General features: G+C 37.7%; 1 protein-coding gene across 2 annotated transcripts; it reads left to right on the plus strand.

The window, feature by feature from the left end:
• Positions 1 to 410: 410 nt before the first annotated feature.
• Positions 411 to 23,007, plus strand: LOC101744657 (uncharacterized). Of its 2 annotated transcripts, none has more exons than XM_038015091.2 (14): positions 411 to 688; positions 1,541 to 1,723; positions 1,870 to 2,173; positions 4,522 to 4,780; positions 8,678 to 8,862; positions 9,238 to 9,486; positions 10,143 to 10,343; positions 10,814 to 10,952; positions 11,891 to 12,091; positions 12,685 to 12,836; positions 13,736 to 13,866; positions 14,347 to 14,471; positions 15,418 to 15,546; positions 17,330 to 23,007. In XM_038015091.2, exons 2-14 carry the CDS (start codon positions 1,557 to 1,559, stop codon positions 20,080 to 20,082), a joined length of 4,995 nt encoding a protein of 1,664 aa, XP_037871019.1. In that variant the 5' UTR covers positions 411 to 688; positions 1,541 to 1,556; the 3' UTR covers positions 20,083 to 23,007. The 2 variants fall into 2 exon arrangements, with proteins under 2 accessions (XP_037871019.1, XP_037871020.1); XM_038015092.2 differs by having other exon boundaries at positions 8,681 to 8,862.
• The last annotated feature ends 914 nt before the right edge of the window (positions 23,008 to 23,921 follow it).

The raw sequence follows: 23,921 nt of genomic DNA on the forward strand, positions 1-23,921 counted from the left end.
TTTCAATAAATAAATCATATTTATATTTCGGCATATTTGCACCGCTTGATACGAATGTACCAGATGTTTTATCCTGTAAGACACGACGACTTCGATGATGTGTAATATTTTTGTCTTGTTACATTGGAAACGAAGCTCAAAATAGCAGGGAATCTCTATAATGTAGAAGTCATTCGTCGTGCATTTTATATCTATTTACTTCGAAATATTTTTACCCACACGATTAAAATGGACATAGCCACATCATTCATTACGAGCTCACCAACTGCTATACCTTTAAGCCACATCTGATTCTTAAAATCTCCGATGTTAATATTGAATTTATTCATTCTAACTCGATCGAACTCAAAGTATCGATTTCAACGAGGAATCGATTCTTCAATTATGTTAGTACCCCTATTATCACGACATTGGCGTAAAGTCTAGTATTGAGTAGTATTGACATTCGAATCATCTGTTCTCATAAATTGTTGTATATTTTGTACATAAAATTAATTTATTTGTGAATTATTTATTTAATGTGTGTATGTATGGTAATATAATTTACTCATTTTTGTGAGCGCCTGAGAAATGTCTGAAAGTTTGTTTTTTATTCGTCGTGACGTCATTGTTTTCGATTGCCAGTAAACGACGCAATTGCATTTTACATGAAAATGGATTTAAAATGAGTATTGTTTTCGTAAATAAGGTAGGTTTTAATTTGTAATGCGTAGATTGTAGTTGTTTCTTATAATTTAAGTCGAAAGGTTTAGTTTAAGGCCATTTTGTAGGGTGGTGAACTTGCATCGATTTCCTTTGTCCTCGGTTCCCTTTACTTATATTGCTTGTACCTAGTTAGGTTTGGTATCTATTAAATTAACGCTACCCAGCTGTTTCGACATAAAGTCAACAAAACTCACTTTTTGTTAAATAAGTAAAACTATTGAATATTCATAAAGTTCTGTGCCATTGTTTTTGTTTCCAAATTATGTAATCTGTACATTTGCCAATTATTTAGCTTCAGTTATGTCTTACGATTCCAGGGTTTTTTTTATATTTTCGTAAAAGTTTCCCCATAATAGATTAACAAAAAACAATATTGATATTCTCAAAATATTTTTCTTTATATTAAGGAAAAATGGACTTTTGTCATTTTTACCATCTGGGGTTGATCAATGATTGACCTTCTGGTTCTTTTTTTTCTGCTATTTTTAGGTATTTATTGAGAGACCTCATTGTTTGATATATACATAAATTCAGTGAAGAATGATCTGATTCAAAATAGCACTAAATTAAATATTATTATTGGTGGAAATATATTAGTGGTAAATTCTATTGTTATTATTCTTGGCAGTTACCTGTGAGAGACTTAGTTTTAACTAAACTTCGGTTTTGCTTTTTGGTTCCTAGAAAAATTTACTTTCATAGTCTATCTACATTTTAAATCATAGAATATACAGAAAAAGAGTAAAAACTCTTGACGCATATTTGAAATTTTGTTTTTAGAGTAGATATTTTGTGAAATTTTTTTTTTATCATTTTAATTGTTATTGTTTTGTAGAAGAGTATAGTACAAGATGTCAGCGGAGTCGCCGCGACACATACGGTCAGGGGGTCCTTTGGTTGTACCTCCGCGACCACCCAGTGATCGCAGCATTATTGATGCGGTCTCTGGTTTCATTAATGACGTCACTCTCTCCTCCTCCTCAAACATTGACCCTAAGGATGTTATACAATGGGCTCGGTGAGTTTTTGAAATTTTATATTATTATATAGATTATGATGATTATGAAATAAGAGGCAATGAAATAAGTTTTTAAGTAAACACATAATCATTAATATTTATGAAAATTAATTGTATTACAAATGTATATTTTTCAAACTTATCAGTTTCGAAACTGCCGACATCAATGAGCCAACACCAGAAGGCGAAAGTGATTCTGACACATCACCCCTACTTCTGATCCTGGGCTATGGCTCTGGGGTTCAGGTTTGGTTGATACCCCCCACGGGTGACGCTCAGGAGGTACTGTCGTGGCGACAAGGCACAGTGAGGGTGCTCCGTATACTGCCCACTCCGCAGCACGGCGACTGCTTTGCATCGAAGAGGCCCCTCATCGCCTTGTGTGACTCTGCTGGCCCAGGACCTAGTTTTTGTGCGCTCAGTTTCATCTCCATCAGAGGCGGCGAACAGGTATGTAATTTAATGTTTTGCGAGATCCTTGAGAATCATTGATAAAGACCGTAAAGTATCTGAAGCGTTGAAAGTTTTAAAATATAAAGTAATTGTATAATTAAAATGTCAAACTGCTTTTGATCTGGTTTGTAACCTTTTTATTTTGTTCCTAACCTTTGCTTGATGATTCATCTATATTGTATGTCGTAAACCTACTTATTAGGATAAGGTGCCATTGAAAATTATGCAACAAAAAGTTCTAATACACATTAAAAGAGCCAAAAAAATTATGTCTGACTAGTCAATAAAATAACTTAAATATAAAATGACTAAAAATATGTATCATTACATTTGATGCATTAAATGTTCATTAAGAATTATCAAGAATACATTGTAAAAGTACATTGGCCTAAAGAAACGTAATTTATTGAACATGTCTGTTGTGTGTGATAAATAATACAAATTTCCATGAAGGTTTTCGTTGTCTAGCAGTATCAGGTTCTACCACTGTTTCAGTTATTTCGTAAATCGTGAAGTTCGTAACTCGAAATTAGTTCACGTGGATTCACTTGTAGCAGCCTGTTAATAGTGTATTTATACTGTCAATACCATGGTGATGGTGGCGGTCGACTGTCTGCATAAATTAACCGAAAAATATAGAATATATGGGTAGAAAAATATATGGGTGTTTTAAAAAAATGTCGTATGTCATTATATTAATCAAAACAAAACGAAGTTCTCAACGCCATTTTTCAATAATACAAGAAATGTCAAGAATAATACAATTTTCAATAATACTTCTTGTTAATGTACGTGAATTTAAAAAAAATCGACAAATTAAATATGCGTAATTCATTACGAAACAAAAACACCCAAGCCACTGATAAAATAATAAGAACAAAAAAAAAACAAGTAGGTAATTAATAAGCGTGAACAATTTATGTAGATAAAATTATGTACGTAGCGAATAAAAATAAAAATAAAATTTTTATTTTGGTATTTTTCTATACGAATAGGTACATACGCATAGAATATTTCACGAGTATTTATATGGTGGTGCATCGAATCGATTCTCGGAAATCGAGACAGGTCACAGTGGCGCGTTCAATTACTGTTTGCTACTACGCGTAATTTATCAAAATAAAATTGTACTTTGTAGTAAATGATAAAGAGAAGATCTTCTACAGAGCGGTGCTGTTAATCAGTCGATCGACACTTTTTTTTTCTTTTTTGTTTGTGAAGTGAAGGATTGATATTCACTGGTGATCCGGCAGACCTTATAGTGTCATCAGGATAGATGGGCGAGAACGGTCTCAGCCAAGAGGACTTAAATGTTGTCGGAACTTATGAAATATGACTCTTATGAAAGCTTACTTAGTAAATTTTGTTAGGGCGATTCAGATTTTAGGTGATTCTATAAATACCGTTACTGTTATCGCTGCTGTTACCGCGGTCAACGGTTTCGTTTAAGTCCCCTCTCATGATACCCATAGTTTAAAAATTAATGCCTTTTGACCTGTGTGCCGTTTGCCTAACTTTGCTGCTAGGGGCGCTGTTTCAACTGCATATAAATTTGAGTTAACTTTTACGCTAGAGAGAACGTTAAAAAACTCGTACTAAGCACAGTGGTCTTAATATGGTATAACAGCTGTCCCATTAGTCATTTTACTCTTTTGTGTTATTTTTTATACACAGACGGATTTAATGGGAACTAAACACGCTACGAGAAATCGTTACGATCGCATCGTAATGCTTAAACTCTACCGATAAATCGAATCGATAATAATACATGCAGCTTAAACTTAATCTTTTCTTAACCGATCAGCGTATCAGAGACGAGTTATAAAATTATTGCATTGTTATCAATCATTGATGCGTGTGCAAATTTACTAGTTAATCTAACGTCTTGAAATCGGATTTAAAATTACGTTCAAAGCTTCCGTAACATACAAACAAATACTAATATGCATACATACCGAGCTAATAAAAGCGCGTTAAAACTGTACAACAATACGATCCGTCGATCGGAGCACATTTGAATAAAAATCGGAATTGAATGAAACCAACGATAATCGTAAAGTATAAAGTATCCGATATAACTCGAAAGTCTAGTATTTTGATTAACATACGTTTTCGCTTGTACTGTTTGATAATGGAAGGATTATGTATGTATGTTAAGGGCGCATAAAGGTATAGAAATTTGTTCCGCCACGCGCATGCGCGACCAGAAAAATCAAAGAGGCCACGATCCCCGCCATTTTTAACAACAAGCATTTTACATTTTCACATAAAATAAACATTTTATTATTTTATTTAGAGCCGCTTTTATTTAAGCCTCCTAAAAGGTAAGCGTTCTTCTTTGACAGGTTAAGAGAATAAACTTCAAGAATCCAATATTGGACGTGTTGGCGAACAAGCGTTCAGTAGTGATATCGTTTTCTGAACGTTTCGCCGTGTTCGACGCTGGGACCCTGGAGGACAGGATGTCCGTGACCACGTGCTACCCTTGTCCGTGCCCGCTCGGCGGAAGCGCGCCCATAAACCCCTTAACGCTTGGAGATCGCTGGCTGGCTTACGCTGATAAGAAGCTCAATCAGTCAAAGAGGAGCAGCGGTGGATGCGAAGGTGAGAATTTAGTGGTAATCCACTGGGTTTAGCTGTGCCTCTGGCGTTGCTTACAATATGCCAATACAATGGCAATAAAAAAAGATAAATGATTTTATTTCTTTGTTAAACATAATTTATAAAATTATTAGGTTTTTTTTCTGCCTAGTTTGGTAGCCATACCTGTCATCGTTCTCCTCGAACCCGTCGCTTGCGACGAAGGGCTCGACGAGTAAATTAACCTACAGACACAGCCTACTGAGTTTTTCGCCAGATCTTCTCAGTGGGTCGCGTTTCCGATCCGGTGGTAGATTCTGCAAAGCACGGCTCTTGCAACCCAGCGAGTAGATGAGCTCACGGGACACTAACCTGCGGACGTTGTTAACACTAGATTAGCGAGAGCAGTACTTCGCAGAGTCTACCATCGAATCGAAAACGCAACCCACTGAAAAGATCCGGCAAGAACCTCAGGCGGCTTCTCAGGAGTAGTAGTAGTAAATGACTATTATTTGGCGTCCAACTAGGCAAAGTATATAAACGATATTCATAGAGATATGCCCATAGACATAACAAAGGGAATGTCGCCGCCCATTTTGAAGCTTGAGTTCGATCGAGTATCAATTGTATTGTAATAAAGATGGTGTATTAGTGTGAGTTCTCGACACGTTCTACCCTCCAGTGAATACGTATGGGTTAAAAGGTAGATATAGTGTGTTACAAAAGGGCTTCTAAAACTAACACCTTACGTGCGTAATCTAATCGATAAGACAGATGTTCCGCGATTTAATCGCAACTAAACAATACGCACAAACGTCTTTGTATACGACGTTAACGAGATTGTATTGCGTTCGAAGTGAACAGCCGCTGCTGACCTTACATCGGTATCGTTGTTTTGTTGCGACCACGCATCGTGCATGACTAACGGCTGTGCGATGTTTGCTTTTAACGCGTGACCGATAAATGTATAATAGTAGTAGTTATTATATTTCTATAATATAATCACAGATTTCAACAAATCTACACTACAGATAAATAATATTAAAGACAAACATTAATCATTTATTCTTAATTTGACCAAAGACTTTAAACGATAAATTTTTTTTGACAATTGACTATAAACAAAGAGTATATTAATACGTACTAGTGGTCCCACGGTACTCGAAATTCAATTATAATTAATTGAAATTATAAGCTTGTACACTATTATGATTCATTGTCAAAGACTATTTTTACTTCTATAGTCATAGATTTCGCCAAGAGTAGTGTGTGTAATGTTTTTTTTATTGATTTTATGTATTTTTTATGCATAATTAAAAAAAATATTAGCATCCTACACTTCTTCTCTATATTCTCTATAAGTGTAGGAAAGGACAATGCCCAAAAGTGGGCCAACTTTCTGTCAAAACTATTTGTACTTGAAAAACTATGCCTTATTTTTTTACGTTGTTTAGTTTTAATCAACATTTCTTTAAACCTGGCATTGTTTTACAAAAAAATAAATTACTTATTTGATAACATCCCAAAACTGAGTGCCATAGTTTTTAAATTCGCCAATAGGCAAAGGGCTTAGCCCATAAAGCCTTATAGTAAACCTTTAAGATGCCAAACGAAAGAGTTGTCTGTGACTTGAACAACAAATTAAAAAAAATAGCTAATGGTTATAATTAACAGACTTTTTAGTTTATTTTTGTTCAATTCAATATTTATATATTGTAATAATTATTATTACTTAAAACCATGAATTATTTAATATTTTTAGATATTATTGATTCCATTAGTAAAAATCTCAATGGTCTACCATTACTCTATTCTTATTATATATGATTAGAGAGTTTTGGCAGCAACCCGAATGAAGCGTCACTTGAAGTTTTATTTTAATATTTTTTTAATAGTTTATTGTGATGTATAATATATAAATTGGGTGTCAATATAAATTGACGTTTAATACATACGCAATAAAAAGAGATACACTAGCATTTTATTGAAAAAAAAATATATAACTACGACAGACTAGGCTGTATAGGCTACCCTCTTTGCCTGCTTATTGGTGAATTTAAAAACAACAACAACAATATCGTTGCCGGCTTCCGGATTTTCATTTCATTTTATTATTATTATGAGGATATAATAATAATAAAATGTACGTAAGGGCTTATTTCTAGCAACATTAACCACAATTAACTTATTTAATACTGTAAATAATGATGAGAGCGATTATTGATTTCGAAGAAAACAATGAATAACTTAATTTTAGCTGCAGAAAAAAACAGATTTCTCTTAAACCTGGGAGAGAATATAAAAATCGTTTTCTGAATATGAAACGATATTTGTTTGTCTATCAAATTATGTTAAAACCATCATAACCCGACAACTTTTTTTAGGGGCCCAAACGCCCTAAGAAAATGGGCATTGTCCTTTCATACTTCTCCGTCCGCGCAATTTTCGTAAACATTTTTACGGTACAAAGTTTTTGCTTCACGTATTAATATATAGATTCTAGTGGCATAATCTAGTAGGCAATGCTGACGTTCATTAGCAACGGTGACTAATTACATATAAATATACAATAAATAGTGGGCCGTGCGCTCGTCGGCCAACAAAGGCAATAAAATATGTGTATAGTATTTGTTTAATGTTATTTACAAGTGCGTGGGAGATGTTTATACGCACGCACGAGGTCTGTCATATTTGTAATGGATCGTGGAAAAAATCGTTCAGATTCGAAAAATTCCTTTGGAATCTCTTAAGAATGCTTTCTTCTTTTTTTTTATTTTCGTCCGTCATTAACCTCTTCGGTGACGAATTTTTAAAGTTAAAAAAAACGAATTTAAACTATTTTTTATTGTGATTTGTCCATTTTATATTGAAAACAATGCAATTTAAAAAAAAATACAAAAATTGTGAATATTCAATAGAAAAAAATATATCCACACATGACCATTTAGCGTAGAGTTAAATATGCAAATAATACACTATAATAAATACACATGTGCCAATGTATCTGAAAAGGTTAAATTGTAAACATGCGACAGAAATTGAAAAGGTTTGTAATAGCTCACGATTACACGTTAAAAGCACGATTTTATTTGTATAATATAATTTGTTTCCAAGATTGTTTTATGCATTACACTGTAAGGGGGGTTAGCAGCCTTTTTGATCAATGGGCAAATTTAAATTTTAAATTTTGTTTGGTGGTCCGCACATTGAGTATCTCTTATTAATAATTTACAAAACTTTATTTCTTTATTAAAAACAAACATTACAGCATTGTTAGTTTGAGCTTAGCATGCATATCCATGTATTAAACTTTTCAAATATAATTTGAGGTCACGGTCTTAAACTGTCGAGACCACGAGAAACCGAGAAACTTGCTAAAACCAGAAGAATGTCGTAAATCACCACATTCTGTTTAGTTCTGTAGTGAAGCGCAGTCATTTATTCCTGTTTTGAAGGGAGGGAGCAGCTTTGACGCTATTCTATTGAGGCTTCGACCTCATGTCTTGAACAGTCGGTTAGTTGTTTTGTCGTCTATTTTATGCACATATGAGAACGGTCAATTCGTTTCTTGTCGTCTGGTTCGTGTCTGCTGTGTCGAGCTGTGTCTACACTAGCGGCACGCTATGATGGCCGTTTTGACATTACAATAATACATTCGATAAATTTTATGACTAACTGCACGTCACTATTGACAATAAAGAACAGCAATTTGCCCCTTCAAATAAAATTACTGTTAATACGAAACTTCATGAATGGACAAACGTCAAAAGGGCCATCATAGCGTGCCGATAGATTAGTCTTTGTAGGTCTTATGTCCTAGTAAAGAGGTTGCTCGCCACGACATGTCTCAATCGGGGGCGTTTATGTTACATCAACTTCGTGGGCTGTGGTCCGTTAACAAATATAATGACTTCATTGCAGCAGAGGGCGTAAGCAGTTACACAGCAACCGTGCTTCATGCGGCCAAGTCCCTCAGCAAAGGTCTGCGCGGTCTCGGCGAGAGCGTCGCCCACAGTCTGGCCGGCGGGCGCAGCACCTCGCAGTCTCCGTCGCCGCCTAATACTGACATTCAGCAGCCCGGGGTCGTCACCGTTTTAGATATCGAGGTAGATCGAACTCATTTTCCGACAATACCTTTAATATTGATCAAGGTTATATGAATAGACAAAGACATGGGCAAAATTATTTTTAACGCCGGTCCGGTCCAACTTGAAAACTTTATCATATTGGATACTCTGTATACATTAATAATCTAGATACGTTACTAAGATTATTTTCATTTGAATTAAAGTATCGAAAGTGTTATAAATTGAAATACGGTCAACACATTGGCTCTTGAATTTTGAATGAAATTCACTTGTTTTTTTTTTATATTGTGGCCTGGTGTCTAGACCTTTAGGCCAAAACTCACTTGATATTAATAATAAGGTTACCAGATTCTAAATACATTGTAACAGTGAGATATGTATTGTTAATGCCAGGGTTTCAACGTAGAGGAAGGTCAGGACAACGACGAGCAGTGCGACCCTATAGTGGCCCACTTCGTCGCTCACTCGGAAGCGATAATAGCGCTGAAGTTCGACGCGAGCGGCATGCTGCTGGTGACCGCGGACCGGCGCGGACACGACTTCCACGTGTTCCGGATCAACCCGCACCCGTGCGGGCCCAGCCTCGCCTCCGTGCACCACCTCTACATACTGCACAGGGGCGACACCACGGCGAAGGTCCAGGTGTGTGCGCGTACCATATGTATTGGATTATCAATTATATAAAATAAAACAAATATTAGATTATCTCAGATATCTCAGGAAACGGGCTTGGAATAATCGAAATTATGATACCCGATCCTGTGGACCGAATGGTCGACGTCGTCCTAAACACGTCATTACGGATCCTCCCGATCCATTAACGGTGCTTTTGGGGTACCTCAAGCACCGGCTACCGCCCTCGCCGAACCTGTCGCTTGCGACGAAGGGCTCGACGAGGGAATTAACCCATAGACACAGCCCACTGAGTTTGTCGCCGGATCTTCTCAGTGGGTTGCGTTTCCGATTCGGTGGTAGATTCTGCGAAGCACGGCTCTTGCTAGGGCCAGTGTTAGCAACACTCCCGGCTTGAGCCCTCTTAAGCTCGCCTACACGCCAAGGAGAAGCTGAAATAGCCTCTCAAGGCTATCAGCATAGGTAGGGGGAATAAACGAAATTATTAAAATTTAACAAGAAATAAATTATAGAATTTCTAAATATGATTGATTGTTGATTGAATTTGAGTATTTGAATTTTTGTTCTCATTCCACAATTTAAAAGTAATTTTCCAGGGATCTGTGGAACAGCCCGGAAAATGCAGAAGTTGAACTTGTGAAAAAAGTAATGGTTAAATGTTACAGGACATCGCGATATCGCCGGACTCACGGTGGACGGCCATATCGACGCTGCGCGGCACGACGCACGTGTTCGCGGTGAGCCCGTACGGCGGCGCGTGCGGCGTGCGCACCCACACGCAGCCGCGCGTCGTCAACCGACTGTCGCGCTTCCATCGCTCCGCCGGCCTGCCCATCCACGCCGCCGCCACGGCCAGACGCAGCCCTGTACGTCTGCCATTACAATGCTACCAACATTCATGCACAATACGAATACCAATCTTGTGTTTTCAAAACGGCGTGTCTTTCAAGACTTTTTAAAAAAAAAAAATTGCGTAAGTGAGTGGACGTGCTCACGGCCTCACGAAAGGTCCTACTACTAGTAATTATGCAAATTATAATTTTGTGCATTTGATTTTTGTTACACGATGTTATTCCTTCACCTAGGAAGTCAATTGTGAACATTTGTGAAGTACGTATTTCATTAGAAAAATTGGCACCCGCCTGCAAGATTCGAACATAGCGTAATTCGGCGTATCCGTTTGAAATGGGGATGGAATGTTTGCTGTTTGCGCGCATAACGCAGTGTGGTTCCGGCATAAGATCTATTAAGCTTAACTTCAAATAGACTTCCGTTGGTGTATGAGTGTGCGTAGGTTAGATAGTGGTGTTGCAATGACGCCCCTATGTTCGCGCAGGTGGGGGAGAGCGTGCCGGCGGGCGCGTGGTTCCCGAACCCGCGCGTGCCCCCGTACCCGCAGCCCTGCACCGCCGCGCCGCTCGCGCAGCTCCGCCCCACCAACCTGCCCACTCACACCCTCACCAGGACCAGCTCGGGTAAGAGATTATCCGCTCACGTCAATCAGTTTCCGCTAGTAAATTCTTCTCAATCGTGTCACTCTTGACAGTTTTTTTGTATTGCTTATGTGTATGGACGAGCTCACAGCCCACCTGGTGTTAAGTGGTTACTGGAGCCCATAGACATCTACAACGTAATTGCGCCACCCACCTTGAGATTATAAGTTCTAAGATCTCAGTATAGTTACAACGGCTGTCCCATCTTTCAAACCGAAACGCATTACTCTATACGCTATGGTGGTACGCGCGGACTCACCAAAGGTCCTACCACCAGTAATTACGCAAATTATAATTTGTTGGGTTGTTGAATTTTTTATGGAGTAGGAACAACTTCCTTTATTTTTCCGCTAGGGGCTCTGTTCCCATGACATACAAAGTTGAGTTAACTTTTACGCGATCGACTAGTTAAAAAACTCGCGCTAAGCACGCTGTAGTGGTTATCGCTAAATGTATAGAAGTCACGTTTGGTTAAACTACTCGCACTCCATCTGTCGTACATTTGTGATACTATTACACAAGCTTTGTTAGGGTACCAACAACTGTACAAAGAATAGTCGCTTGAGACTATAGAGTACGCAGAAACACACACAAGACTGTTGATTTAGTACAATAGATGCAATGCGACGAAGGGCTCAACGAGTAAATTAACCTTCGGACACAGCCCACTGAGTTTTTCGCCGGATCTTCTCAGTGGGTCGCGTTTCCGAACCAGTGGTAGATTCTGCGAAGCACGGCTCTTGCTAGGGTTCGTGTTAGCAACGTCGTCAGGTTTGCGCCCCGTGAGCTCACCTACTAGTTAAGGTTACGCTGAAATAGTCTCTCAAGGCTATCAGCTTAGATAGGAAAAAAAAAGAAAAAAAAAAAGATGCAATGTTGAATCTTCGTGCGATTTATATTTGTGAACATTCTTGTGCTAGGGCGACAGCGTTTATCGTCGGTGTCGGAGGACAGCGTCAGGGCTCCCCTACTGGCCCGCGCCCGGTTCGGCCCCGTGGTGGCGGGGGGCGCCACCTGCCCCGGCGTCAGCGGACGTCGGGGGTCGCCGGTAGCCGCCCTGTACCTGGTGGCCGCCGACGGATCGCTGTTGCATCTCTTGCTGCACCCCAAGCCTCACTCCAGTGAGTACATTTTTTTACTGCTATAGATGTGCGCATAAATTCACGGCTCAATCGGTACTAACTGATAGATATCGAAGTCTCAATTGCTTGAAAAAAAAACGGATGAGGTTTACATCCTATTGTTTATGGCCTCCGACATTGTTGACAGTAATGCGAAGTGCCCAGTTGTCTGAATTATTTTTTGTTAGTGTTTTTTTAGGTTCAAACGTTTTAATAGTGGTGGATTACTAATCGTTTAGTATTTGTGAAAGTACAACAGTATGGGGAAATTAAATATCAAGCCCGAAAGTGGCTTACAGAGTTCTTCCAAAATATCCCCATCATTTTACTGAGCTACTTTTAAATATTGTATTTCATTTCATCTAAAGCATATTGTCGTAATTTCATTTTCTTCTGTTCAGTTTCACTTTTCATACAACAACGCTCTTTGATTACGAAATATTTGGCTGTATGGTTTTTGTTCCCTTTGCCTATAAAAAACGTGTGTTTGGCTCTGAGGATCAACTTTAAATGAGATTTGATATCAATTAATTAGCGGCGGATTGGATATCGGTTCGGTCCTCTCGTAATGCTAATATTTGATTTCGGTCCAGGTATCCCTAAGGAGAAGATCTGTGACGAGTCGGCGGTGGAGCTGGAGGTGGAGGCGGTGTCGCAGTGGCGGCTGCAGCGACCCCCCGCGGCCCCCGACCTGCTGGCTCCCCTGCCGCCCTCGAACCCGCTGCTGCAGCCGCTCTCCTGCAGGGTTAGTCACACACTCACACATCTCCACACTTCTAGACTGTCATCTATCTAAGATAATTGACAGACTGACATGCGTTATTGTGAACCTCTGACAATAAAAAGAAAATTTTGCGAGCAAAATTTGCGTTAATTACAATTGTGTTTAATGCATATAATATATACCTTTTGTAATTTTGGGTAATTAAGAAAATTCAATGTATGTCATAATCTATACATATAAATAAAATTGGAGTGTCTGTTTGTAATATTGAAATAACCGCTTTTTACTACATACATATGGATATATATATATACGGTACATACATCAAAATAACATTTTTTACAATTTTTGTCTGTCTGTCTGTCTGTCTGTCTGTTTGTTCCGTCTAATCTCTGGAACCGCTGGACCGATTTTGACGAGACTTTCACTGATAGGTAGCTGATGATATAAGGAGTAAATTAGGCTACATTTTTTAGACCAGCTTCGCCTCGCGGCGTCACCTGCAGTTATTGTCGTACCGCGCGCAATATGGCGGGAATCGCCTATCAATAATAAAATTTAATGTTTCCGAAGCGAAGCGAAGGCGAGTCGCTAGTATTAAATAATGTATATTATGGCTGGGCTGTTAGCAACTTTAGTATTGAAGTTGTTAATGGCCAAGACGATAGTTTCCCATCACGCCGCTCGCTAATCTAGCTAATGATGCACTGAATAATAATGTGCGTCCGTAGCCTCATAGGTAGGACGTCCGTCGTGTTCGTACTTATGAAGCCATAAAATACGGCAGGACGAATTAATAACATCATGTCGTAAACTCAAATTCCGGTTTGAAGCGTAAGAGCAGGCTATTCCAATTTAATTTGTCCCAGGGTGGATGATGAAAATAAAATATAATGGTGATATTTGGATGCTGTGTACAGAGATGCGCGGACGCCTGTATGAGCGAGGAGGAGCGCTGGTTGTCCCAGGTGGAGATAGTGACCCACGCCGGGCCCCACCGCCGGCTGTGGATGGGACCACAGTTCGTCTTCAAGACGTACAACTTTACCGGGTGAGTTTATATATCGAAGCCCACTGAGTTTCTCGCCGGATCTTCTTAATTGGTCGCGATTCCGATCCGGCGGTAGACTGCGAAGCACTGCTCTTGCTAGGGCTAGTGTTAGCAAATTCTTTCAGGTTCAGCCCGAGCTCACCTACCCGTCCGGGCGTAATGAGATTAGCCTCTTAGGCTGCCAGCAAATAAGTAGGGTAAAAAAGTTGATATCTGTGTCGGATAGTGTGATGTAAGCGATGCGCGTAGACAAGCAATAATAACACCGTAAATAATTGAAAAGCCAACAAATTTTCCCAATTAAAATTCTGAGTTTAAAGTTTAAAATTCTATAATTCTCAATGAAATCCCTAAGAATAATTCAATTGAAATTAAAAAAATAGGAATTGTATACATATAATACATGCTGATGCAATTTGGAGTCGTTCAAGTTTATAAATTTGTCGTTGCGAATGGTATCTGATCAAATTTTGTCGCCAGGTCAAACTCCTCGTTGTCGGAAGCGGAGACGGTGGAGGTGGAGAGTGGAGTGGCTCGCTCGACGCCGGTGAACATGCCGGGCGTCAGGCCCCTCGTGCCGGTGCTGGTCGACTCCGGCTCTGCAAGTATGTGCTCCTCACTAATGCTCACTAAACATTACTATTAGTAGTAGTAGTATTATGCTCCGACACATTTTTTGGTGTGAGCACAGTTTTTGGAACAAAGTTCCTTATGAGACGATGCGGAGGGGTGCCCTAACCGGGAAAAAAGTCCGTAACGTAAGATTTTTATTAGTAATGCACACAGTGTACGACTTCTTTGTAATAACGTACAAAAAAGAACATATTTTTTTTATGATTCATTGACCACGATCTAGACGGTTCGTTTGCGCAATACATTACCTCTTATGCAAATAACTGTGAATGAAGTGTACCACAATAAGTTCGCACGTTATCGAATGACCGTGGGTTGTTGTGAAACCTCTAGTTTTATTTTCTTTATACCTCGAATAGAACTTAAAATTAATATTTTTATAATAAGGAACTTCGTTCCTATCCGGTGTCCCACGACACCACACATCTTTTTTTATTGTCCTTGTAGGCAGATGAGCATACGGCTCACCTGATGGTGATTGGTTACCGTCGCCCATAGACTTCAGCAATGCCAGCCAAGCCGCCACTTACAAAGAGCTATTTAGATTTCGATTCAAGAGTGAAACAAAGGTGACGTCATAGAAGTAGAGATGTGATATTGTCCGTAATCGAATAATAGGTTTTCGAAATATTAAAGAGTTTAAATTAATATGAGGAACTGTAGGTATATGACGAAGGGGATGTCTTCCACCGAGCAGGTGATATGCTCGGTAGACAGTCGGTCCGAATGTTGTTCGAAACTTGTATATATGCAAGCTTATCTTGAAAATGCCGTAAACGCTTCAGGCATTTGTCAAACATGTTCGATGGCTACCGCCACAGAACAATGAAAATTATATCATTCGAAACGCTGAAAATGCGAATTGGATACGTGTTTTTTTTTAAAAGCAATTGTCATGGTGTGTGTCATATGTTGCAGGTTCGCTGGAGCACTCGCCCTCGGACAGCTTCCGTCGGCGCTCGCTGCTGGCGGAGAGCGGGCGCGCGCCCTCGCTGTGCGACGTGCAGCTGCGCGAGGACCTCGCCGAGGCCATGAAGGAGGACCACGGTACGCTCAGCTTTATAATTCTACCCGTCACGAGGACCGACACACTGGTGGTAGGACGTCTTGTGAGGCCGCACGGTTAGGTACCATCACCCCGCCTATTTCTGCCGTGAAGCAGTAATGCGTTTCGGTTTGAAGGGTAAGGCAGCCGTTGTAATGCTACAACCGAGACCTTAGAACTCTTGTCTCATGATGAGTGGCGGCGTTTACGTTGTAGATGGCTACGGGTTCCGGTAACCACTTCACACCAGGCGGGCCGTGAGATCGTTCACCTATGTAAGCAATAAAAAAAAAAAAAACAGGGTAGTGCTGTCGGCAAGTAGTATTTACGATTATGTATTTGTAAGTCCGCACGGGTGGATACAACCATGCCGCCTATTTTTAGCGCCAAACAGTCTTACGTACCGTGTAAAGGGTGGGGACAGTCATTGTACTATAGTAGGTGTTAGGAAACCGCTTTCGAAAACGAAGTCAGACGATAGTACTTATGATAGTTATCTAGACAAATGTTGTAAATAAGTATTTGTGCGATCGCGCGAGTCTGCGCGGCGCTCGGGAGTTCGTTGACCCGAGCATCAGCTGTTTTTGATTTTGTGTTTCATTGCTGGTTTTTTTTAAAGTAAAGTAATATATTTTTTATGAAACTATCGTTTTATTTAGCTGTACTAACATGATGGAGCGTAAATAATGCTAATAAAACGTTTTAAAAATATTATTGTTTTTTAAGATCAGTATCAGTATCGTTATTATGTACTATCATCTGTCTTCGTTTTCGGGGAAGCAGTCTCCTAAAACCCAGTGTTATTGAATTTGGTCCGCATGTTTCAAAGTGTGAGGCGACATTAACGTTGTCATTTTCAAAGTCTCCAGTAACCGCTTTACACAAGTTGTACCATGAGTGTGATCACCTATCAATGCAACAAAAAAATGGTACTATTTATAGCACTATTTTTAAATAGTTTTGATACTTTTAATATTTCATACCAACATTTTACTAATTTGCACTAATCTGACGTACGATTCAGGCTGATATGAAGTGTAGGATTGATTTGCTAAATGAAATATTATCGCAAAACAAGGTTTATTTCAAATAGTACTAAAAATAAATTTTGAAATTTCGAATTTGAAATATTGATATACCTCACATAATATTGATATAGTAATTGTGGGACAACTATATTTATTAATATTGACTATAAGTGGGATAAAAAGTTGTTATAAAAAATAGATAGATAAAAATAATATGTAGTTGCTGTGAATTAATTATCAGAATAAAGCAGAATGTGTTTTCTAAAGAGGCTGATATCTATTGATAGTATACAATAACAATAGAAATGTAAACGGAAGACATGACGCTACATAGCTATCAAGAGAGAAGTTATATGAAGTGACTACATTGCACCCACAAGCCTGGCTGGATATCAGCCGCCGGCCCCTATATCGAAGCCAAAGGCATCCATCAATAACCTCCCCTGGCTTTTAAAAACTCGCGGGGCTTCTCTTGTTGTGGATCGCCATAGAAGGATGAGGGTGCCCAATATCAGTACCGCGATGATCGATACGGGCCGGCCCGCACTTTCGTCTTTTATTTCATTAAAATAAAGAGTTTGAATTACACGGGCATCCTCATTCATCAAGCCATCCAGTATCACATTTCACATACGTAACGCTTAAAAACTAAATTCATCCAGAGCTTCACTCTGAAACTCGCTCGTTTCGAGAGAGAGAGCCCTTCCCTTTGATTTTGTTGAATAAAAAAATAACGGTTGCCTTCGGTTTCGTATAGGGTGGGTACGGTTGGAGCGGCGGCTGGAAACGGAGGAGGAGGAGGGACGGGGCGCGGGGGTGCAGCTCACCGTGGACCCGCTGGGGTGCGTGGTGCGGCGCGCGGCCGAGCCTGCAGCCGCCGCGGTCCGCGAGGTCGTCGACCCCGACCTGCACACGGCGCCCAACAGCGACGAGGCTCGGTTCCGCCCCGTGGCCCCCGCCGCTCTGGCGCACCCGCTGCGGGACGACCTCGTCGTGCGGCCCCTCCCCCGTACCACCACCATCCCCGTGCAGACGCTCTCTGCCGACGACGGTCTGCAGCGCTTCCCCGCAGACTTCTTCTACGACTCCTTCGCTCCTTACATAGAAGCGAGAGAGACTCATCAACGTGAAAGTGTGAATGTGATCGAGCGCGAGCTTTGCGGCGTTTTCCCACCGGACCGCCCGCTGACTGATATGACTCCCACCCCCGATAGTAAAGCTAGTGACATTAGTTTTAAGAGCAGTGACGCGAATGAATATAAAGGATTCGTAGAAGTAGGAAACTACGTTGGAACCCGGGTAGAGAAAATAAAGAAAACAAAATCGGTTCCAACTGAACCTTCTGTAGAAACGAAACGAAGTGCAAAATTTGAACAGGAAGATTTTAACGAAATTGAAAATGTGAATTTGAAGAAACCAGTAGAAAAGAATATTCATAAAGTACAGCATGCGAAGAAGAAGCCTGATAAACAAGCGGAGAAAAATATTCCGGAAAAACAAGTTGAGAAACGTATTTCTGAGAAACAAGCTGAGCGCGATGTCTATGAAAAACACGATCAATTATATGTCTCCGAGAGAGAAGTTGAGAAAAGGAAATCTGAAGCGCAGTCCGAGGAGAATATAGGTGAGAGGCAAGAAGAGAATGCTATCTCTGGGAGACAGACCGAAAATAATACTGTAAAGCAAACCGATAAAATTGTTTCTGAGAAACCTGCCGAGAAGAGTATATTAGACAAAAGGGAAAAGGCGCGTTCGAAGAAATCATCGCCGAGACTATCAAAAGAGATTGCAGGTGTTTCTGAGAAGGTGCCAAGCGAATCTGTTGAAACTAAAAAAGACGTCAAACAAGTCGTCAAAGACGATTCAGTTCCTGGCGACGTCGAAGAGACCGTTACGGTTACTGTTAGTAACAAATCGAAATCCCAGAAAACATACATTTCTAAATCAGAGAATGAAGTGAAAGATAACACGAAAACTGCCGATGATGATTATATGTTAACAGAATTTCCACCATTAGGTGCTGTTGCACCACCTACAATAGAAATGGACCTGAAATATGCTACACAAGATTATCAAGATGATGTAAAGAATGAAGACCAAGCTTGGGATATGCTGCTAACCGAAAACAATCAGCCCATAGCTACAGTTAATCAAATAGTAGAGGTAGACGAACCAAAACCAAAATCAAAAAAGAAAAGTAAACAGAAAAAGCAGTTGGACGAAGCGCAAAGTAAATCTGAAGATGACAGTTTCGTCGAAATACACGCTATTGAAGAAAAACAGCAGCTGTCTACTGAGCTTGTGTCGATTTCGACACCTTTCGAAGATCTAGAAACGACTGGTACATACGTTAGCGAACGTTCTAAATCTAAAAAGTCACGATCACCTAAAAGCCTGACGCCCGAAAGGAAAAGTCAGAGTAAAGAAAAAATAGAAAATGTTCATACAGAAGTAGAGACACAATCGCTCAGTAGAGACTGTAAACAATTTGACGATACATCAGATATAGAGGTGATACCTGAATTCACAATTAAAGCGGAACAAAAAACACCGGTAAAGTTAGAAAACAATCTCAAAGTTTCCCATACCGATGAAAACGTATTTGTGCCCACACGTAAAGAAAATGCGACCTCTAAACAGAAGAAAAACAAGTCGCTGTCGCCATATACTGAACGTCGTAAATCTACAGAGAAATTTACCGAAACAGAAGTTAAAGACGTGTACGTTATTGATTCAACACAAGAAGAATTCCCAGAGATTCAAATAACCAGAGGAAATAAATCTCGCAAAAAGTCTCCCCAACCGGTCGAGTTCAAAAATCAAGAGTCCGACTTAAATTTTGACAGACCTGTAAAATCGTGGAGCTCCATAGCTGCTTCGAAGAACACGAAATCCGAGGAAAAGGAAAACAAACCGATTTCACTAATCCAACAACCCAATGACGAAAGCAACTTTGCCAGCACCAGTGTTTCGTTACAAGACAAACTCATAGAACTCTGCAAAAGAACAGATATTATGGTTGCCGAGTGCGATGAGCCGTCTGAACTTAATTTCGTGGATGAACATCATTCAGTGAACCGCGACCTGCCTCGTCTAGAATCACTAGAGTTTGCGCTAGACGACTTCAAGCTCGAAGTGATGCGAGACAGTCTCATAGAAGGCGACGCGGACAGCCCCTTGTGTCAGATTAATATCGATAGCATTCTGTCAAACATGAAAGAAACATGTGCATTCAATTTAATCGATTTAGAAAAAGTACCTCCGACGCAAGAGAAAGGTTTCAGTTTCGTCGAGAACGATAAAATAACTACACAGGAAGTGAAGATTGACGATGAGCCTAAATCAGACAAGGCCGAACCGATGGAGAAGTCTTCAGATGATGATAACTGTTCGCCGGCTCTCTCGATGGACAGCGATAAAGATGAGAAAAAATCAGGTTCTTCGAGTGCTGCAACTCTTCTAACCAAACAAGTATCGAAATCTAAGAAATCGCATAAGAAGAAAAAGTAACAATGTGTTCAAAATAATATTCAATTTCTTTTTTTCTTATATATATTTTTTTATAATATCCGACATGTTGTGTTGCTGTTTTAGTAGTTAATAAGTAAAACAATTTGAATTAGGAATTATTGCAAAAGACAAAAAAAAAACTAAAAAATATAATACGTAAATTGTATTTGCCATTAATGATGAAAATCAGTTTCATTAAGATAAAATGACTTAACTATTGTTATTTTAAACAACAAACAAAAAAAACTAGAAAATCGTAGTGAAAATATTAAAAAAAAAAGTATTAGCCATATTCATTTCTACAGCAAGTTAGCTGTTCTTACATTAAAAGTAAACATTATTAATTTCTTTTAGTACTTATTTCTCAGCCGTAGATTTAATTTAAATAATTTAAGCCTTAGCTGGAAACAGTCTGGTAATACTAAATATGATTGTACCTGCACTTAACTATAACACTATAATTAAGTACAATAGTGAAATGATATGAGGCCAGTATTTTACGAAAATATGAAATATTGAAAAATTCTAACAAAACATTTTTTTTTTAGTTTTGCTTAGAGTTTTATGTTGAACGGTTTCTGTACTGATTTAATAACGTTTGTAATGATTGTAACAAAACAAAGAAAACATAATTATTTGTTTACGTTATTTTAAAAGCATAAAATTAACAATCCAAGTATTGAAATGCCAAATAAGTTCGGTTTACTTAGTCGGATTAGCAAGTACGTTTTATTGAGCTATTCTCGTAAAGGTATTATTGATATTCTTCTACTTTATTTAGAAACTATCTACCGACAGCCAGGTAGAATTTATTTTTACGATGAACTAAATTGAAAACATAAAAAAATACAACTGCAGGATAAAAAAAACAATTTAATTAATTGATCATTGAGTGAATCAGGTTATAATTTATTTGAACTTTTATCTAATTGAATAAAAAAGAGCAGTTATTATTTGATAAAATAATTACTTATGTTTACATAAATTTATGAAATCTTGCTTATTCGAAACGATTTGTAACAAATTAACATTCAAAATAACGTCAATGCACAAAAATTTTCTATAAAAAATCATTTCACATTTATCATTGCTAGCGATTACGAAAAATATATTAATTAGCTTCCAATGAAATTGCAAGTTTTAGTGTTAGTTATTTGCTTTCATATCCTATCACGATTCATATTGGTCATGAAAGTCCGCAATTAGAAGGGATGTCTATAAGACGCTTATCAATTCTTCGTACCTCATTTACCTGCCTATATCGGTATACGATCATCGCAGTACACACCTCAATATTACTTTAATACCTATTTAATTTACAAAAAATTTTATGGGTATATAATACCTTTTTGTGATTTTCGATCAGTGCTTGTTTTGTACTAATATGTTTTTATTTTATTTTATTTATTTTAGGCGTGGGCTTTATAAGTATATTAAAGTATATTCCATACTTATGGAAGTATATAATATATAACGTGGACTTCGTGAGTTGTTGACATTTGCAGCGTATACCTGCTCAGATGCGAGGTATCATTTCTCTCTGTTGTTACTTTTCGAATCAGTCCCTTATAGGTTTTTATACTGTTCAATTAATATCCTCTTTTAATTTATTAAAGTAGCTTTAAAGTTTTGAAACATGACAAATATTTAATATATTTTTTAACTGCAATTATTTAACCGTTATCATTTCAGTTGTCTTGTTTTCTTTTATGTCAATAAAATGATTGCGATGCATTACATATTTTTTGAACAATTAATAAATACATACCGTAACTATTATTTATTAACACAAAAAAATGACTATATTTAACTCTTTTAAAACTCAAAGCATAGTTATAAATGTTATATGCTACTAAACCTTTTCTTTTATATTTAACGCAAGCTATTCAGTTGTAGGTAATTTATACTTCTAGGTCATGATTCAATATTCAAATCTCTGACATTTCGAATGAACAGGTGCTTTTTATTTTTATTTATTATCAGATTTATGTAAATTTGTCTTACTTTCTGTCTCTTATTGACATAGCAAAACATTAAAAGTAAATTACTATAAATAAAGGAATCAAGGATAAAACTTATAAATAGGACATTTAGAAATGAAATTGTTAAATGTGTATATATATATATATATATAACATTAAGATTTGATCAACAGACATCAATAGATATTTTTGTTCCTATTTATAAAACATTATGAAACCCTAACATATTATTAATTTTAAAAATAGGTTCTCATTTGTTTTTCTTGTGTATTTAAAAAATATGTAAATAATATCTTTTTGAGATTTTTTTAAGTAGGCTAATTACTTTGTCTGCTAGTTTTATTTTAACGTTACTCGAAATAGTAATTTTTAAAACATGTTATTTATGTAAATTGGCCTCACGTTTAGTTAGTTAATTTTTTAGCAGCTTTTAATGAAGAAAACATATTGGTGACAGTTAAGTTTGAGATAACTGTTAAATATGAATAGGTTCAGTTTTAAGGGCACAGTTTTGAAGTTATCGATCTTTTCTTTGTATGTTATTTAGGTTGTGACTTGGAACCACATAACAATGAAATCTCTTATTCGTAGTACACACATATAGTTTATATATGAAATATTTTTGTAATATTCTATTTCACAACCACAATTATGACAGAATCAAATGTTTGTATTTACTAAGATTCAGTAGAAGAAACAGGTTCTAAGAATCGAATTTCTGTCATAATTAAAATATTTAAGTAATGTGTGTTCAAAAAGTTCTCTATTTCCTTCACGAGTTTCTTAAATGAAATACTATTAGACACCGCTAATGTTTCTGTGTTAAAAATAAGATGATGCCTTTTAGAAAAAAAGATTGGCTACTTTTTGTTGTATTCCTAAGGAGTGTTTAAAAATTCGTTCATAGCATCAGCATAATAAAAATGAAAATTGAAAAGACCCATTTTTGTAGTTTAATTTTTGTTCCTTACTATTAATGTTTTTAATTTTCTGAACGAGTGATATTCTTTTAAACTGTTAAAACAAAGTGAAACTCTCATCGAGTTAAATAAATAAATAAAAATTGAGAATACATTGTATGGTATGAAATATTTCGTCTTTTCGCATTAAAAGTGTACAATTTCCAAAAATATTCGAAATTGAGTAAATATGCGGAATCATTTGGTATCACCAGTATTTTTCTTATAAATACTGTCAAAAGAGCGTAGTTTAGTTTACTTATATTTTGTCTTACTTTAAAAGACAGATAATGTAACTGGTAAAAAATAAAAAATAAACGTTGCAAAGATGATTACTATTAAAAAGATCACATTAAACCTTTAAAACACTCTCCTGTAAAATTAGTAAGTTTTGAGATTATACAGTTTTAATGCGAGAAGACGATTTTATCACTTCTCTGTTATAACACTCTGTTTAATAATTTAAATCGTTATTTCCAGTGATAGGCCGCCGTTTTGAAGCTGAACCAGAGGATTTGAGTTCCAGTTCGTTCAGTTCAGAGTCGCGTGCGTCTCTCGATCCGCCGTCTTCTCCCACTCCGAGTTGCGGAGGCGACAACCAGATGCACTTCCCCGGTGACTCGAGCAGTTCCGTATGAACATATGACGGGACAAAACACTTTTGACGCTATATATATTTTTACACGTAATAGTTGAACAAATTTATGGAAAGAAGTGTTAAAAATAAGATTTTTGAAATCGTAATTTTTTATCGCTTGTAATTAGAATAGAGCAGTGTTTCCCAACCCTTTTTTGTGCCATCCCCCACTTTAACATTTTTAAAAATTTCATGCCTCCCATTATAATTTTTAACATTGATTTTTAAAATTGATTTGTTCACTTAAGAAACATAAATGAT

Source organism: Bombyx mori, chromosome 13, assembly GCF_030269925.1.
Source record: "Bombyx mori chromosome 13, ASM3026992v2".
In the NCBI taxonomy this organism is placed as follows: Eukaryota; Metazoa; Arthropoda; class Insecta; order Lepidoptera; family Bombycidae; genus Bombyx; species Bombyx mori.